At 38.6% G+C, this 19,713-nt stretch overlaps 1 protein-coding gene across 3 annotated transcripts in view; it reads right to left on the reverse strand.

The window, feature by feature from the left end:
- CNTN4 (contactin 4) overlaps positions 1 to 19,713 on the reverse strand; it is a 1,031,287-nt gene that overhangs the window by 195,553 nt on the left and 816,021 nt on the right. For all 3 annotated transcript variants that reach the window (XM_055557494.1, XM_055557495.1, XM_055557496.1), the window contains one exon: positions 14,954 to 15,151. In XM_055557494.1, coding sequence (XP_055413469.1) covers positions 14,954 to 15,151 — 198 coding nt within the window. The remainder of the gene's footprint in view (positions 1 to 14,953; positions 15,152 to 19,713) is intronic.

Genomic DNA, 19,713 nt, shown 5'->3' on the forward strand with positions numbered 1-19,713 from the left:
GTGTTTCTATGGACACTTTTATATGTTTTCATTTTTCTTTTGTTCCCCGTGACTTTTACATGGATGACTTTTGCTTCAAGTCTCAGCTCAAAAGACTCCCCCTTTGAGAAGTGTTTCTGATCACATTATCTAAAATAGGTGCCTGCTGTCACTCTCTGTGAATATCTTCTTTCCTTTATGTTAATTATCATATGTATTTCTCATGTTTAGTTCTGTCTTCCATACAGATTGTAAACCCCATGATATCAAGTAATATGTCTGTCTTTTTCATGCTAGTTTTTATCTTCGTCTTCACACTTAATAAGTGCTCAGTAAGAAAACCAACATAAAACATTTTACAAATAAACTGGGCACTCTCAAATAGCACTGCTGTTTTCTATCATGTTTATAGCTATTTATACACTTGCCATGTCTTCTGTTGTACTTTCACTTCTTTGAGGAATGGAAGTACTTGTGATTTTTTCTGTTCCTCACAAATCTCAGCTCAGTTCAAGGCATATGGGGGGAAAAAAAAACAAACTGTAATAGGTAGGGATTTGTGAAAGGGAGTAAGATGGGGCAATGTGGCCCTTCATACTGGGACACATAATAGTCATTAAACCAAACATTTAAGTCTTCTTGGGCATGGAAGTTGTTCTTAAGCATTACCATGGCGATTGGTCAAGTTCACTCACTTCAGACTATGTTTTTCTAAAATGTGAGAAAACATAATCTGTGCAGGTTGTTTATGTGGTCACATGGAGTGATTTCTGGGTGAATACACAGTGATCTCTATTTACGGCTACAGGAACTGAGTAACAGTGTTCTCAGTAATGATGAAGATTGTACTTCATTTACGGCAGTAGTTACAGGACACAAAATTGGGATCAGAGATGGAGTGGCACGGATTCACTGCTATTTAAAAATTTTTAGTTATATATAAAGACTGTCCTAGCATTTAAGTCATAACAGAAGGAAAGAAGCCATTCTCTTCAACTACATTATGAACGTTTTTTGGAACACGTGTGTAGTGTTCCATTTAATTTGCTCACATCTGGCACACGTTACATTTTTATTTGACTATTTCTTTCATTTTAACTATTTTGGCCCTTTGCTACTCTCAATTTAAAAAGCTGTTGCCTTTTATATCTTTTAAGAAACACAAGGTCCCTTAAAACAGGAGTGCATTTTTTTCTAGTCATTCCTCTGACCACCTGCACATTTTTGAACTTAATTGGCCTACAGCTGCTCTGGTGATTTATAGAATAATTAGGCAAAAAGTGATGCCATTGATGGAACTGCTTCAGAATCCTTTTTCTATCTTCAAACTATCTGGAAAGGTGGGAAGATAGAAAGGTCTAGGTGCGTCTACATAACCAAGGTAAAGCTGAAGCTAAAGCGCATACAATGTTGTCAGGATCAACCAGGTCATATAATCTCAGTAATATTTCCTTTCTCCTGACTAAAAATATATATTGGATTGTCCAAAAAATTGTTCAGATTTTTCCTATAATATCTTATAGAAAAACCCAAAAATGTTTTGGCCAATCTAATACATTGCAGAAAACTCTTGCTTTCAATTCTAAATAGAAGCATCTGTATCTACAATCTTAAACATAAGGTGAAAAAAGTTTTGATTTATTAAGATGCATTGTCAATGTTTTCTATTCATGGGAGTAAGAACAATGCCACCACCACAACAGTGAAAGCTATGTCCCTTGAAATTTGATACATGGAAGTCCTTAGGAGGTAGGGGCTTAGCTGTATTTACATTCTAATGAATTCAATAGACATTCATTTAACACCAACCATAACCACAGGGGCACAATGTGCATATCACAGACCTGATCATTATTTTCATGACATTTGTAGTTACCCTTTTCCAAAGCCTTGCATAGTCATGTGGCAAATGCAGGCAACAATTAATTGTTTATGGAATGTATGTGCGTGTATATGCTAAGTCACTTCAGTTGTGTCTGATTCTTTGCCACCCAATGGATAGTATAGCCTGCCAGGCTCCACTGTCCATGGAATTCTCTAGGCAAGACTACTGGAGTGGGTTGCCACGTTCTCCTCTAGGGGATATTCCTGACCCAGGGATGGAACCCAGGAGACGGCTCTTATGTCTCCTGCATTGGCAGCTGGGTTCTTTACCACTAGCGTCACCTGGCTCAGACAGTTTATGGAATCAGTTCAGTTACTTCAGGCGCTTATTCGTGCCCGACTCTTTGCAACCCTATGGATTGCAGCATGCCAGGCTTTCCCGTCCATCACCAACTCCAGGAGCTTGCTCAAACTCATGTCCATCGAGTCAGTGATGCCAATCAACCATCTCAACCTCTGTCGTCCCCTTCTCCTCCTGCCTTTTCCAGCATCAGGGTCTCTTCTAATGAGTCAGTTCTTCACATCAGGTGGCCAAAGTATTAGCGCTTCAGCTTCAGCATCAATGCTTCCAATGAATATTTAGGATTTCCTTTAGGATTGACTGGTTTGATCTCCTTCCATGGTTTATGGAATAACCATGTTTATTTTCTAAGGAAGGCATGCTACAAATTTCTAGGTGTTTTTTCCAAAACCACTCTTCTCAAACTTTATATCGCCTGGAGGACGTGAGTGTCTAAATTAGTAAGCTGACACGGGGCCTGAGGATGTTCATTTCTCATAAGTTCCCAGCTGATGTTGATGCCGCCTTCCAGGGAACTTCTGTAGCAACCATGAGGGGTTAAGCTTTGGACCGTGCGGTAACAGACATCATGGACTAGTCACTGGGAGATGACAAGTAAGCACATCCCACCAGTGACAAAGCCAATCATGAGCCTGGGTTCTGCAGACAACCCTTGTGGCAATGGCTGTCCTCCTTTCAAAACTGGAAAAACTATTAATGCTGATGCTGATGTCTGTGAGAACCAGAATGTGACAAAATAACCACCAAATTGCAGACTATAAAAGAGAAATCAGCCACACACCACGCTTGTTTAACTACAATTTGCAGAGCGCTGTTTTGGCAGAAGGAGGCCAGTTTGCAGAATTTTGTGCCATAAGATTTTGCCAACACCTGCCTTAGCTGGAATCTATGCTTGTAAATTAAACCACAGAAGGGACTTTTACCAGCTTCCACAGAGTGGGACTTACTACTGAAGAAAAACTGCAAAAGACTGTCTTATGTAGAGCTTCCACATGGCTGTTCTTGAGGAATAAGTCATATGATATAAAACCCATTTCTCTAAAAATATTTGGAAATATCTGATTAGGCATACTAATTTCTTTGGCTGAGTTCAGAACTTTATTCTTTCAGGAAAGCCTTGTTTTGCCCTGGGTTGAAGGAGACACTGTAAGATCGAGGGGACTGTCCAAAGACTCTCTATCACTACTCACTCCCTGATCACTGAATTCCCCTGAGTTAGAGCCAACAATTGTGCAAACAAGAACTTCCCCAGTGCTGGAAAAGAAGAATAAGACACCGGAAGGTTGTCTATCACTTGTTACATGTGAGGTTTTAATGTGACTTCAAAAACCTGTGAGAAGGACTTCCCTCATGGTCCAGCGGCTACGACTTTGCGCTCCCAATACAGGGGACCTATCTGGTCGGGAAACTAGGTCCCACATGCTACAGCTAAAGATCCTGCAAGCTGCAACTAAGACCAGCTGCTGCTGCTGCTGCTAAGTTGCTTCAGTCGTGTCCGACTCTGCGAGACCCCATAGACAGCAGCCCAACAGGCTCCTCCGTCCCTGGCACAGCCATAAATAAATAAATAAACAAACAAATATATATATATATATATATATATATAAGAGAAATCTGTGGGAGGCGAAAACAAATCCCACTGTTTGACCTAATTCAAACCTGCATCTCTTTCCTTACTTCTCAACAGTTACAGTGCAGAGATAATCTGAGCTATTCCAGCGAGGGGCTTCCCTGGTGGCTCAAATGGTAAAGAATCTGCCTGCAATGCAGGAGACCTGGGTTCAATCCTTGGGTTCCAGAAAGCTGGATCCTCTGAAAGTAGAGTAGCTATTTATCTGTGCTTGCCTGGGACAGTCCTGATTTGTAACAAGTTCTGAAGTAATTTGCTAAGAGTTTCCCATTTGGGCAATTAATTATAAATCCATCAACTTTTAGGTGAAAGAAAGCCAACTTTAGTCTTTTTGTGACGAAGTACATTTATATTCTTACTACTAAAAGTTCTCTCTACTTGAACTAACCTCTCTTTCCCTCTAATTTGTATGCTGTGGTCCTAGTTCAAGTCTTTGGAGCCACAAAGAACAAGTCTTGATGGACAGTCTTCGAGTATTTAAAGATATTATTGTGTGGTCAGAGATTAGCAAGGTTAATAATATTTTGTACACAGAGACAGCAAGGATTTTATTTAGGTTTTGTGAGACACTCAATCTCTGATTCAACTCTGCCATATAGCTAGAAAGTATTCATAGACAATATGTAAACAAATAGTCATGGCTAGTTCCAGTAAGATTTTATTTACAAAAATGGTGATGGGTTGTGTGTAGCCCATGAACTAAGGGTTGGCTAGGCACTGGGCTTAGAAAAAAATGGGGAAGATAGCAAAGTTTGAGAGAGTTGACAGAATTAACAAATTATAGAACTAACAAGATTTCACCAAGTTTGCCATGCTCAATCACTTACAAGTAAAATAGAGAATGTGACTAAAAATAGGATATCCTTAACAATAGTAATACAAATTACAGATAATTAGGAGTTAAGTAGAAATACCTAACATTTCTATGGAGAAAAATGTTAAACTTTATTTACAAAAGCAGGCCATGGGCAAGATATGCCTATAGGAGGAAGTGTGCCAACTCATGGTTTAAGCAAATACTGTGTCCACTTCCTGGAATTCTTATCCTCCCTGTTAGACGGAAGCTTCAGCTGATTTCCAAGACCAGGCCAGGCTTTCTTACATGCATATCTTGATTATATGCATAAACTCATGGTACCTTCACTGGTCCTGGACAGCTCTGATCAGAGCTGAAGCTTAAATAATCCTGCTTTAATTCGCCATCCACCCTAAACTGGCCCCATTCCTGCCTCAGTCTGTAATTAGGCTCCTAAGTCAGGCCACCATATAAGAGGACATAGAAAGACTTTTGCATCCCTAGCGACAAGACTACAACTGGCACTCAATGAACATTTCTTGGTTAAGTTCAGTTCACTTCAGCCGTGCAGTCGTGTCCGACTCTTTGCAACCCCATGGACTGTAGAACGCCAGGTTTCCCTGTCCATCACCAACTCCCAGAGCTTACTCAAACACATGTTCATCGAGTCAGTGCTGCCATCCAACCATCTCATCATCTGTCGTCCCCTTCTGCTCCTGCCTTCAATCTTTCCCAGCATCAGGGTCTTTTCAAATGAGTCTGTTCTTCCTAACAGGTGGCCAAAGTATTGGAGTTTCAGCTTCAGCATCAGTCCTTTCAATGAATATTCAGGACTGATTTCCTTTAGGATGGACTGGTTGGATCTCCTTGCAATCCAAGGGACTCTCAAGAGTCTTCTCCAACACCACAGTTCAAAAGCATCAATTCTTTGGCGCTTAGCTTTGTTTATAGTCCAACTCTCACACTGATACATGACTACTGGAAAAACCATAGCTTTGACTAGATGGACCTTTGTCAGCAAAGTAATGTCTCTGCTTTTTAATATGCTGTCTAGGTTGGTCATAGCATTTTTTGCAAGGAGCACACGTCTTTTAATTTCATGGCTGCAATACCATCTGCAGTGATTTTGGAGTCCCCCCAAAATAGTCTGTCACTGTTTCCATTGTTTCTCCATCTATTTGCCATGTAGTGATGAGACTAGATGCCATGATCTTACTTTTCTGAATGTTGAGTTTTAAGCTAACTTTTTAACTCTCCTCTTTAACTTTCATCAAGAGGCTCTTTAGTTCTTTGCTTTCTGCCATAAAGGGGTGGTGTCATCTGCATATCTGAGGTTATTGATATTTCTCCCAGCAATCTTGATTCCAGCTTGTACTTCATCCAGCCTGCAATTCACATGATGCACTCTGCATATAGGTTAAATAAGCAGGGTGACAATATACAGCCTTGACATACTCCATTCCCAATTTGGAACCAGTCTGTTGTTCCATGTCCAGTTCTAAATGTGGCTTCTTGACCTGCATACAGATTTCTCAGGAGGCAGGTCAGGTAGTCTGGTATTCCCATCTCCTTCAGAATTTTCCACAGTTTATTGTGATCCACATAGTCAAAGGCTTTGGTGTAGTCAATAAGCAGAAGTAGATGTTTTTCTGGAATTCTCTTGCTTTTTCAAAGATCCAACAGATGCTGGAAATTTGATCTCTGGTTCCTCTGCCTTTTCTAAAACCAGCTTGCATATCTGGAAGTTCACAGTTCACATACTATTGAAGCCTGGCTTGGAGAATTTTGAGCATTACTTTGCTAGTGTGTGAGACAAGTACAATTGTGAGGTAATTTGAACATTCTTTGGCACTGCCTTTCTTTGGGATTGGAATGAAAACTGACTTTTTCCAGTCCTTTGGCCACTGCTGAATTTTCCAAATGTGCTGGCATATTGAGTGCAGCACTTTTACAGCATCATTTTTAGGGTTTTAAGTAGCTCAGCTGAAATTCTATCACCTCCATGAGCTGTGTTTGTAGTGATGCTTCCCAAGCCCCACTTGACTTCGAATTCCAGGAAGTCTGGCTCTAGGTGAGTGATTACACCATTGTGGTTATCTGGGTCATGAAGATCTTTTTAATATAATTCTTCTGTGCATTCTTGCCACCTCTTCTTAATATCTTCTGCTTCTGTTAGGTCCATACCATTTCTGTCCTTTATTGAGCCCATCTTTGCATGAAATGTTCCCTTGGTATCTCTAATTTTCTTGACAAGATCTCTAGTCTTTCCCATTCTCTTGTTTTCCTCTATTTCCTTGCACTGATCACTGAGGAAGGCTTTCTTATCTCTCCTTGCTATTCTTTGGATCTCTGCATTCAAATTGGCATATCTTTCCTTTTCTCCTTTGCCTTTAGCTTCTCTTCTCAGCTACTTGTAAGGCCTCCTCAGACAACCATTTGGCCTTTTTGCATTACTTTTTCTTGGAGATGGTCTTGATCACTGCCTCCTGTACAATGCCACAAACTTCTGCCCATAGTTCTTCAGGCACTCTGTCTATCAGTTCTAATACTTGAATCTGTTTGTGACTTCCACTGTATAATCATAAGGGATTTGATTTAGGTCATACCTGAATGGTCTAATCGTTTCCCCCCCTTTCTTCAATGTAAGTCTGATTTTTGCAATAAGGAGTTCATGATCTGAGCCACAGTCAGCTTCTGGTCTTGTTTTTGCTGATTGTTTAGAGCTTCTCAGTCTTTGGCTGCAAAGAATATAATCAGTCTGATTTTGGTATTGACCATCTGGTGATGTCCATGTATAGAGTAATCTCTTGTGTTGTTGGAAGAGGGTGTTTGCTATGACCAGAGCATTCTCATGGCAAAACTCTGTTAGCCTTTGCTCTGCTTCATTTTGTACTTCAAAGCCAGGTATCTGGCCTGATACTCCAGGTATCTCTTAATTTTTCACTTTTGCATTCCAGTCCCCTGTAATGAAAAGGACATGTTTTTGGGGTGTTAGTTCTAGAAGGCCTTGTAGGTCTTCATAGAACCATTCAACTTCAGCTTCTTCAGCATTACTGGTTGGGGTTCAGACTTGGATTACTGTAATATTGAATGGTTTCCCTTGGAAATGAACAGAGATCATTCTGTCACTTTTGAGATTGCACCCAAGTACTGCATTTCAGATTCTTTTGTTGACTATGAAGGTTACTCCATTTCTTGTAAGGGATCTTGTCCTCAGTAGTAGATATAATGGTCATCTGAGTTAAATTCACCCATTGCAGTCCATTTTATTTCACTGATTCCTAAAATATCAATGTTTCTTGGTCAAAGGCATCATCAAATGAATGCCCAGGTCATCTCTATTCTAGGCTGGACATCTCTCCTGTCCTCTTTCATTTGAAATCCCTATCTATAAATGTGTTTCCTGGAATTCAGTTCAATAATTCCAAAAAGAATGAAACTTTAGACCTTTCATTAATTTGTAGTTGTCTAAGACTAGAGACTCCCAGGGGCTCTGACCACTTCTTTTTATTTTATAGTGTCAAACACACAATGGGTACTTAACAGATGCTTTCTAACTGACCAGTGAAGTGACCATCCACCAGCTTTGGCCCCATGGACCCGTAATGAATCTGACTACACCTGAGGTCTAGAGCTGACTCCAAGTTCCTAAGTTTGTCAAGGCTTCAAAATATTAAGACACTATTAAAGCAGATTAGCAGTGGCAGTTTAGCAAAATATCTCACATCCTTTAGTCATTTAGATGTTTTTCTCACAAAACATGTTTTACACCCAAAGATCCTCAAATGTGGTATTAATGCAAGATATGATTGCTGTGACAAAACCACAGAAAAGATGTAATTAGAAATGAGAGTTAAATAAAGAAATGTTTGAGGATAAACTTTGCTGCTAAGTCGCTTCAGTCGTGTCCGACTCTGTGCGACCCCATAGATGGCAGCCCGCCAGGCTCCCCCATCCCTGGGATTCTCCAGGCAAGAACACTGGAGTGGGTTGCCATTTCCTTCTCCAATGCATGAAAGTGAAAAGTGAAAGCAAAGTCGCTCAGTCGTGTCCGGCTCTTAGTGACCCCATGGACTGCAGCCTACCAGGCTCCTCCATCCATGGGATTTTCCAGGCAAGAGTACTGAAGTGGGGTGCCATTGCCTTCTCCAAGGATAAGTTTTAGATCTTAGGTAATATAAAAATCTTGTGCAAGTCAAGGACACATCTCTGCTTGTTCCCCAAGCAGTTTTGTCCTTCTCAGTCTAAAGTTTAAGTCATCAAAAAGTGTTGTAGATCAAGTTTACAATCAAAAAATGATAGTCTTAATGACTAGTTTTTTTAATCTGACAGCTAGGCTAATTAAATGGCCTACAACTGAAGCAGATCTATTCAAGAAGACAACATCATGTCTGTTAAGGTTCACTTGAGGATCTAACCAAATTTGGGACAATATTAGGAAAGTTTACCAGGAACAGATGGTAGTATCATAGTGAAGAATACATTACACTACACAGATAACCCAGAATACTCTGGAATATTCTATTTTTAGAGAAAAATAGAATATTTTTTTCACACTTTTCAGTCATTGATCTTAAACTTGGCAATTTGAAGCAAATGTAGTCTTCTGAGCCACTAGGAGATCTAATGGTCATTGAGGTGAAGGTTCACAAAATGGTCCATGATGCTGTAGTTTTGCACTAGGATTCATTGTTAGTGCTAGGAAGAAATCTAATCCAATGAACAGCATCTGTGTGTTGAGCTGTGTTTGATATTATGTGGCCTACGCAAATGCTGAGACTGGAATAAAGGAAGGCAGAAAGTTGTGACTGGAATCACAGAAGAAAACATAGAAGAACCCTTAGACATAACTTATTACAAATCACTCATTTTTATAGCTAAGAATATTGAGGACAAACGAAGTGACAGGTTTTGTCTCATGTTAGTGGCAGATCTGGGACCACAGCCCAGTATCCTATGGCTTTTTTCCTCCTTGATTTTTAGTGCTACGCTTCTTTTCCTGAATCCTAGGGGACACCACAACAAACAAGACAAAGCTGGTTGGCATCAGTCACGGACACTCTTAATTCTATGTTCAGCACATCTATTTCTGTCCTACCTTAGGCTGCTCTGAAACTCTAGGCTGCTGGGGTTATCAGCCGGTCTCCTGTCTAGTAGGTTAAAATTTTATGTACACTGAAAACAATAAATGCTTCAGTGCTGAAGCATTTAAAACTTCGCTTTGAATGCAAAGTTTTCATGGCTAATTAAAATAAAGCTTGGGGAAATGGGTCAGGGCTTGGAAAAAAATGGTCAGCTATTTTGGTTATATTGAAAACACCAATTTTTAATAATTTAAATTTACAGTGAAGTATAATAATATTCAAAAAGTGGTTTAAATTTTAACTTCACAAAGACAATATATTTTGTGTATATAAACACATGTATATTTATACACACATATCCTACATGTATAAGTTTATCAATGTATATAAATATGGGGAAGGAGAAGGGAAAGAAAGAGACACAGAGAGTGAACTTGAAATTCTAAGATAAGAAAAATCCAGTGTTTCCTATTCCCTAGCAGCTCTTCTATTGAGAGTTCTAATTAGGGATAATATTCAAAAACATTCAACAACCAATGTGCAAAGCAAGGATCCATCAGATGCACACGGGGTGTAAACTGTTCAACATTTGCCTTGGTTCTAATAAGCAAACTAAGGAACTGCTGAACCAGTCCCTAGCCAGTCTCCAGGGAAACACAGAAAAAAGGCAAGGGCCGTACAGTTATTTTTCATGCTCAGTTACGTACCTGTGCATATAAAGTACATAAACAACCTTGTAGACATGATCTCATTTTCCCAAGACTGTCCTAATCTCTGTTAGTTTTTTCCAATCTTTAGCCATTTTAGAGCAAGTTAGGGGTAATGACTAAAGACAGAAAAAAATATATAGCTATTATGATTATGATATAAATCTATGATTTCTTTCATAGTTATGCTACTTTGGTATGGGTAGCCTATTACCTTTGTTTATGGAAATAAGAGGTACAATTCTTTAAAATCTGTGTAGGAAGCACATGATAGAGCAAACTCATGGTCATTAATAACTAGCAATTAGGCTAATATTGATCCATGGACTAGTTTAGTATCTCTGGTAAAAATAATTATGACCTATTTTTCTCAATGAAATATTTTTCTTTCACCGTACCCAAGCAACAGGTGCCCTCTCCCGTATGATAGGTTATATTATTGTTTCAAGCAAATTTTAAAATACCTAGATAAATAAATAAAAACTCTGGTATAAAATTCTCTCACATTTGTCCAGCTCTCAGTTTTATACTGCTTTCTGGAGATGAACATTACACATAATATGTAGTTAGTTAGAATTCCCAAAATAAAAATTTCAAAAATCACAACATAAGTAGGTGAATCTAGAGACCCAAAAGGCTTTTCTGAACCTCAATTAAACAGTATGGTGACTGGGGGCCAAGAATTTGATCCCACTGCTGTTTTGACTTATTTCTCTCATTCTTAGTTTCCTTCTTTCTGGAAGAATAAGAATAAATTGGAGGATCTCTAAGTGCCTTTTAGGTCCAATAAGCTGTAGTTATCCCTTTTACCAAACATTAAAAAAAAAATTGAACAGTCTCTAATCATTGCATAAAAATGAGAAAACACAGAGAAGCGGAAAGAAAAAAAATTAAGAACTGAACATTTTACTACTAGAAGTTGACTGCTTTAAGGTTTATGACTGTTTGCATTATGTAGAGTTGGATTTCTGTTTTCTCTATCATTATCCACAAACATTTTTAAAACAAGGATAATGTTATCCACTTACTCTGTATAATCTGTTTTTTTTAAAGCATAATTTGTGGAGCATATCTTAGGGAAGTTCTCGATGCTGTACTGCTGTTTTGTCACTGTTCAAAGCACTTTACAGATAATTTCACACACAGAGTGAGCTCTGAGGTAGGTATTGCTACCCTCATTTGCCTGATGACGACACAGCACAGTGAGGTTGTTCAGCTGATGTTCAATGTCACATCCCTGATAAACGGCGGGGCTGGATTCCACTCAGGGAACCCGGCTCACCTCCACACTTCCCTGCTCTACATTTCAGTCATTGATCTGAATGTAGGAAGGCGTGAGGCATGCAAAGAGTTGAGGAAAAAGGAACAGCAAGTACAAAACCCTTGCAAGACCTCAGTGTATTAGGGGTTAGGACCTAAAGAGGGTTAGTGGGATCAACATGGGACACATCGCCCTTGATTTCCAACTAGAACGTGGGTCGACAGGAGTTGTCCACTTTTTTCTGACTCACTGTAACCTGTAGGGCTGAAAACAATCCCAGTCTAGATTGCTCAGCTAAAACTCTAGAAAAAAAAAAATAACCTGAATATTGAGGATATCTAGTTCTTTAAGACACTTGTCTACATCTGCACTTTGCCAGGGAAATGGTCAGCCATGTCAATTAGTGCAGTGCAGGCAACAAGCTCCCTTGCCTTGCTTATTCATATTTCAGAGACAGAAGGAGGATATCAAATTCTGAGTGAGCTTCAATTACCAAGATGCTTGTGCAAACTCCATACTCACCTTGTGCTTACCAGTCTAATATACAGTCACTAACTATGAGATTGCGCAGAATGATAATTTCATTGATTTTACTCTCACAGCATACATTTTCACAAGAATGTCATCTTTATTTTGCAATCTTTTCTTGATTTATATTTCCCCTTTTCTCTTACCTCCACAAAAGAGGTAATGAAATAATCTATTTTGAGCCTAGTAATGCAGTTTGAGTATCCATTTTATGTACTGCTGCCTAAATGGGAAAGATATATTATGAATTTTCACCAACAACTTTCATGGAAATTAGGAATGAATGGGCATTAATTGCTGAAGAATGAGATCCTTAGCTTGTTAATTTTGTGATAAAATATTCTCATAAAAAACATCTGTCATCTCTATGAAGATATACTAGGCAAGTCGAGATAAATCCAAAAGATAAGCAGAAGGCAGTGTTTGGCCAGGCTGAGGACTTCCTGTGTTCCTGAACGTCTGTTCTTTCTTTCTGAAGCAGCTACTCTGGGTGATGTTTCTCCTGGGCTGTGTCTTAGTGCATCAGAGTCAATATTCGATTATATTGTCTCCTTGATATACCAACTGAACTGAACAGACTGAACAGACATTTTGGCATAAGTGTATTATGGGCAAAGGCCAGAGGGGCTGTATTTTTAAATAATTTTGTACAAAATGTCCCTGAAACACATATGTTGAAACAGAACTTTTATCCTTAGGTCCAGAGAGATAGCACTGATGGCTTCTGAAAGGATAGATCCCTTGCCTATATTTCTTGTTAAAATGATGAGGTTTTTCAGTTTTATTTAATATAACTCAGCTTAATGCAACATATCCATTTAACATTTGCCATGTGGCAAGCACTGTGCTGGGCCCTTATACCAAACCAGATGAAAGCCGTGGTGTGAGTTTGATCACGTGGCATTGGGTAATATAAATAGACCAGATGCATATTATGATAGAGAGATGGAATATTATGATAGAGAGACTAAGAAGCACCAAATAAACAATTCTTTCTTTTGCCAGGGGAGAAGTCATGCTTCATAATAAAGACTAAAGTAATTCTGATGCTCCCTTGTAAACCCATTCAGTAAAACCATTTCAGTAAATGGCATTTCCAACCACCCAGCTGCCATGCTAGAAACCCATGTGTCATCCTTGATTTTCTCTTCCACCACCTCTCACATCCCAGGTGTCAGCAAGTCCTGGCAGCTCCACCTGCAAATGATGTCCTGTATCCACAACCTTCTCTTCTCTCCAGGGCCACCCGCTAATTCAAGCTGCCATCAGTGACTAACTGAATTACAGCAACAGTCTTTAAGTGGACTTCCAGTTTTTACTCTTGCTTTTCTTAAAAGTCCACTTGCCACACAGTAGCTAAGCAATCTTTTTTTAAAAAAAAAAAACATGCATAACTCTGTTATATAAAATCCTCTATTGGCTTCTCACTGCACTTGAAATAAAATCCAGTCTCCAACATCAACTCAAACCACCCTCTACACTGGTCATTATGCTCCATGAGGCTCATATTCTCTTTGCTCTCTGAACATGCCAGTAATTTTATTTCTAGCCCTCAGGGCCTTTGCATGTGATGCTAACTCAGTCTGGAATGCTCCTCCCTCTGACTTTCACAGGACCGACTTCTTATCATTCGGGCATCAGTTCATGTCACCCCCTCAGAAAGGTTTTGCATGACAGCCCTATCTAAATTAATCATTCTGCCCCCACAGAGTCTCTGTGTCAGCATACTCCTTTATTTATTACTATCTAAAATGACTGCATTTGGCATTTTGTTTAGGTTTATTTGTTTGTTTTTACCTAAATCCTTTGCAGAACTTAAATGCCCTGAGGAGGGGTTTTTGGGTTTTGTTCGCTGCTCCCAGAATAGTGCTGTCACCTAGCAAGTGCTAAATAAACGTATGTTAAATGCATGAAAAAGGAATCGAATGACTGAAATCCGTATTATTTGCCCCCACATTCCACAATTTGGTCTATGCTTTAAGGATGCTCATCCTTTCTCTGCAGAGTTGATTTGAGAAGGCACCTGACAGCACAGTTGGGGGGAGCCGGTGAGACAGAGGTGATCTCCTGGAGAAAGCAATATATGTGAAGAAGCGGGAAGGATCAGTGTAAGTTAGTCAAGGGACCAAGAGAATGAAGCGTATTTCAAGAAGAGGGAACAGAATACACAAAAAGACTCACAGTGGGGAAAAGGCATGATGTTATTAAAGTCTGGCATACAAACTGGTAAGACTGTCTTCAAAAAGCACATGATGAATCACCATACACTGTCATGTCATCCATCTGAGTAAGTAAGGCGAAATTCATCTATTTTCTTGAAATATTCTCACAAAAATGTGGGAACATAAAACTATCTCCAGTAAGACTTGACATTTCTACATTTCACTGTGGTTGGAATTATATCTTCAATACCACACACCCAGAAAATATTTGGATAACTTAAAACTTCCTTCTGGACACTGAAAACTAAATTACATAGAGCTGACTGATAAGCTAATTGATCAACCTTCTACTTCGTCTGTGTATACAATTTAAGTGTGAAGAAACAGACTCACATTGCATTGAGGATGAAATTAGAAATTATATTTCTAGTAAGTCTTGCAAAATGGATTCATGGGTTTATTTCTTACACAAGTGTAGAAAATATAGGTAGTGAATGTAAAAGCATTCAATTTTTCTTAAATGTAATCGAGATAGTCAAGCTTTGTGTGCCAATAACATAACTTCCCAAACTCAACCTATGAGCACAAAAAACAATTTTGAAAATCCCTTAGAAAACTCACCATCGTTTCTCAATATCAGTGGTGTGGGTGGCCCCAGGACTTTTTGGTTTGTCACTGTATTTGTAACCACACAAGTATAATTTCCAACATCTGATTTTTCTACTTTGGCAATATATAGATTCCCAGTCTCTTGAGAAACGAAGCGGCGATTATCCTGATAGGAGGGGTATTCATTGAAAATCCAGGCATAGCTGAGCTCTGAAAGCAAAAGGAATCATCATTATAAACATGTCTTTTATAAGAACTTTACTGTATTCATGAAAGAACTGGTCAAGTTAAAAATTCACACTGTTGCCCAATGATCCTTTTTCAGCCTGCTAAATATCAACAGGAAGAAATAACAGTCTCCTAAATCATTTTACCAGTCTTCCTACCATCAGTCAATAAGATTTTATTTCTATAGAACTAGAAGGTACACTGATTACTGATGGAGAAGTCCAATCTCTTTAAATCAGGGAATAAGCATTATAGTTCACTAAGCATGGCTAAGCACCATATAATACTTACAGAGCTAAAGCTCAAACTACAGACACACAGAGTCCACAATCTTGATATACTCTGGAAACTACTCATATCACTCCTTTCATCTGACATGCAATAATCATAACAGTATATCATGGTGCAACATACTTACACAGCACTTTATGGTTTCCAGTATAGTTTATAGTTTTCCATTAACTGAGAAATTCTGACACAGAGGATCAGACGCTCTAATCCAAACTCAGCCACAGCTAGAGACAGAATAATTCCTGATTCTCAATCCAGTCTTTTCCCAGTGCCTTACTATTGATGCATATTCTTACTCCTTTTTCACTTGTGATGTTGAACTCTTTCCCCATTATTTTAGTGAGATGGTGATTTAATATTGTAGCAAATACTCATTAAATATAATACAATGATTAGTTGGCTGGTCCCATAAATGCAAATCTGCATTTTTAACACATTATTGACTAGAAATGTATTACAGCCATAGGCATTAGTCTGAAACAATCCCCTGATCAATAATGTGTTAAAAAATTAGCTGAAAAAATTATTATATCTGTATAAAGTAGCCATCAAAGAGTAACCTTTTCACAAATACTTATCCAACACAGAATGCCAATGGGAGGAATGTAATAGGCAGTCATACTTGAAAATGTTCCTTTGAAAATTCTCATTTTTCTGGAGAATTAGGTGAATGTTTTGTGAATGAGCACATTAACCCATGCTTTCAATTTCAGAAAAGAAACCTAAGTGACAGCGAGTTTAAATGATTTGCTGCAGTGAACTATTGTGCTCTGAGGAAATCAAACTTCTTTAGCTCCAGGCATTTCATGATTCCTCTCTTTAAAGTGTGATCTTCAGATTTGTTCAAAGCTGGAGAAGTGATATAGCAGCCATGGGCACTGATTAGCCAAAATGCCCTGTTTTATTTTCTCAAGTTATTTTAGGCAGGAGGGGGAACAACTAGATGCAAAGGGAGCCTGTGGTTTCCGAACTAGTTGACTGAGTTCTTGTGTGCTGCTCTTCAATATGATCCTTGGCTAAGTTCTAAATGCATGGATTGTCCTTGGAAAATGGCAGAAAGGTCACTTCAGCTTTGTACACAGAATGCTAATTATTGGAAAAGGCACTTTGTTGTTTAATACTTCAATGAGTCCTCAGTTGTAATTGACCTCAATAACTGAATGTGTGACAGGGAACATATTCCATCTTAATGATCCACTGTTTACATACAAAGGAGGGAGTCATGTAGATTGCTTTCCCTTTATTGCTGGATTATAACATTTCTGCATGCATTATTTTAGAGAGATACAATTATGTTTATATGAGAATAGCTAATCATTTTATTTACGCATATGCATGTAATTATAAGTAACCCCATGCTGATATCAAGAGGATACCCACTGTAAATAAGCAAGCTCTTCCCAGCAAGCTAGTTACTTTCTCAAGAAACTACAATTTGGGGGAAGGAATGGCCCCTCTAATAGGTTGTGAAGAAATACAATGTAATGTAGCAATTTTGCCACAAAAAGGGAGATTCAACAAATAGCACAGTGCAATGTACTCCTCTCTCAATCTGGCATGTCAGTTTCAGGCAGAGCCAGTAATCACCAAGCCTCTCAAAAATATTCTCACATGAACAGTGAAGAGAACATTGCCTATCTCGTAATTAATTATAAGAGAGTTTTAGGAATAAATTAACATATCCAAAGTCACAAGGTATAAGTTAGAAAGTAATTTATCAGCAAAATATTAGTCAACCCATATCTCTCCAAGGAGAGTTATAATCAAATATATAAACTATATACATATTTTTTATTTGAAGACATTTTTTAAAACTAATGCTACTGGCTAGTGCCACAAAACTTTTTGAATTTTGTAGAAGATGCATAGTTGGTAACTAGGAAGTTGCAGGAACCATGGATACCAGGATAAAAGACATTCACTTTGTTATTTTCCTAATTGGAAAAAAAAAAAAAGACCAGACCAAAATTCAAAACTATATTTCATAAAGAAATCCATTTAAACACTCTTACTTAGTTTCAACTTAATCCAGCAAATGGGGATAATCATAAATGTGATACAGGCATGTAGTGAGGTTCAAGTTACGTGAAAGTCCTCTGAGTCATAAGCACATCTGAATCACTGAAAGTTAATCATTTTTAAAGTAAAAATATCAAACAACAATTATCATGTTGTTTGATTATAAGAATTTTGGTTTCACTGCTTGTTGTTCAAGCTGGTTTTAGAAAAGGCAGAGGAACCAGAGATCAAATTGCCAACATCCGCTGGATCATGGAAAAAGCAAGAGAGTTCCAGAAAAACATCTATTTCTGCTTTATTGACTATGCCAAAGCCTTTGACTGTGTGGATCACAATAAACTGTGGAAAATTCTGAAAGAGATGGGAATACCAGACCACCTGACCTGCCTCTTGAGAAATCTGTATGCAGGTCAGGAAGCAACAGTTAGAACTGACCATGGAACAATAGACTGGTTCCAAATAGGAAAAGGAGTACATCAAGGCTGTATATTGTCACCCTGCTTATTTAACTTCTATGCAGAGTACATCATGAGAAACGCTGGGCTGGAAGAAGCACAAGCTGGAATCAAGATTGCTGGGAGAAATATCAATCACCTCAGATATGCAGATGATACCACCCTTATGGCAGAAAGTGAAGAGGAACTAAAAAGCCTCTTGATGAAAGTGAAAGAGGAGAGTGAAAAAGTTGGCTTAACGCTCAACATTCAGAAAACAAAGATCATGGCATCCGGTCCCATCACTTCATGGCAAATAGATGGGGAAACAGTGGAAACACTGTCAGACTTTATTTTTTGGGCTCCAAAATCACAGCAGATGGTGACTGCAGCCATGAAATTAAAAGACGCTTACTCCTTGGAAGGAAAGTTATGACCAACCTAGATAGCATATGCAAAAGCAGAGACATTACTTTGCCAACAAAGGTCCATCTAGTCAAGGCTATGGTTTTTCCTGTGGTCATGTATGGATGTGAGAGTTGGACTGTGAAGAAGGCTGAGTGCCGAAGAATTGATGCTTTTGAACTGTGGTGTTGGAGAAGACTCTTGAGAGTCCCTTGGACTGCAAGGAGATCCAACTAGTCCATTCTGAAGGAGATCAGCCCTGGGTGTTCTTTGGAGGGAATGATGCTAAAGCTGAAACTCCAGTACTTTAGCCACCTCATGTGAAGAGTTGACTCATTGGAAAAGACTCTGATGCTGGGAGGGATTGGGGGCAGGAGGAGAAGGGGATGACAGAGGATGAGATGGCTGGATGGCATCACTAACTCGATGGACATGAGTCTGAGTGAACTCTGGGAGTTGGTGATGGACAGGGAGGCCTGGCGTGCTGCGATTCATGGGGTCGCAAAGAGTCGGACACGACTGAGCGACTGAACTGAACTGAACTGAACTTTAGCAGGAAATGCAGGCAACCATAAACATATTCTGCAGGAATAGAATAGAATAGAAGTTCTCTACCCGCTACCTATCTCAAATTTAAAAACTTCATGTGACCAGAAGACTTTGAGAAGAATGGGATTAAATAAAGTTTAATAGATTTAAAATTTTCTCCTTTCAAGACCTGCAAGAGACTTTTAACACGACAATGTGCCTCAAATTTCTTAGAGACTACTTAAGTCATGCAAACTTACTTGATGTAGCAGTGCCTCCCAAGTCCTTCATCCACACACTCTTTTTCTAGAACATCTACTATACATCACAAATAGAGGTTGGGAAATGCTGAACTAATGCAATTTCAACTCAAGAAACAGTAAGTATAATATAAAAATTATTATCTCTATTACTTCTGTTCTCAGGAAAGCTTTAAGTTAATTTAACAACATAAAACAAGAAAATGCTGAATTAAAGTTGTAATAAGTTTCCCAAATTGTAATAGTAATATAATACTGTAACCATTTTCAATGCTGTAGATAAAGGAACAAACCATAGTTCCAAACACAAGTATCAGATGGATTGTGCTAAGGATCCTAACTAACATCAGTTCAACATACAACATTTGTAAAATACTGTTAGTCCTAAAGTGTGAAGGTCAACCAAAGAATCTTGGCTGATTCACTGTTGAGATCATGTTGAGCTAAATGTTGAGACCCTTGAAGGGGGAAAATTTCTAAACATGATATTAATTAATCTTTATTGATCTATTTTTCTTCACAGCAAATAGCACTACCTGGAATACTGTACTTTTATTTGTCCACAAAAACTAGGAAGGGACATGAATAATATAATGTAATGATAATG

Source organism: Bubalus kerabau, chromosome 20, assembly GCF_029407905.1.
Source record: "Bubalus kerabau isolate K-KA32 ecotype Philippines breed swamp buffalo chromosome 20, PCC_UOA_SB_1v2, whole genome shotgun sequence".
Taxonomy (NCBI): domain Eukaryota; kingdom Metazoa; phylum Chordata; class Mammalia; order Artiodactyla; family Bovidae; genus Bubalus; species Bubalus kerabau.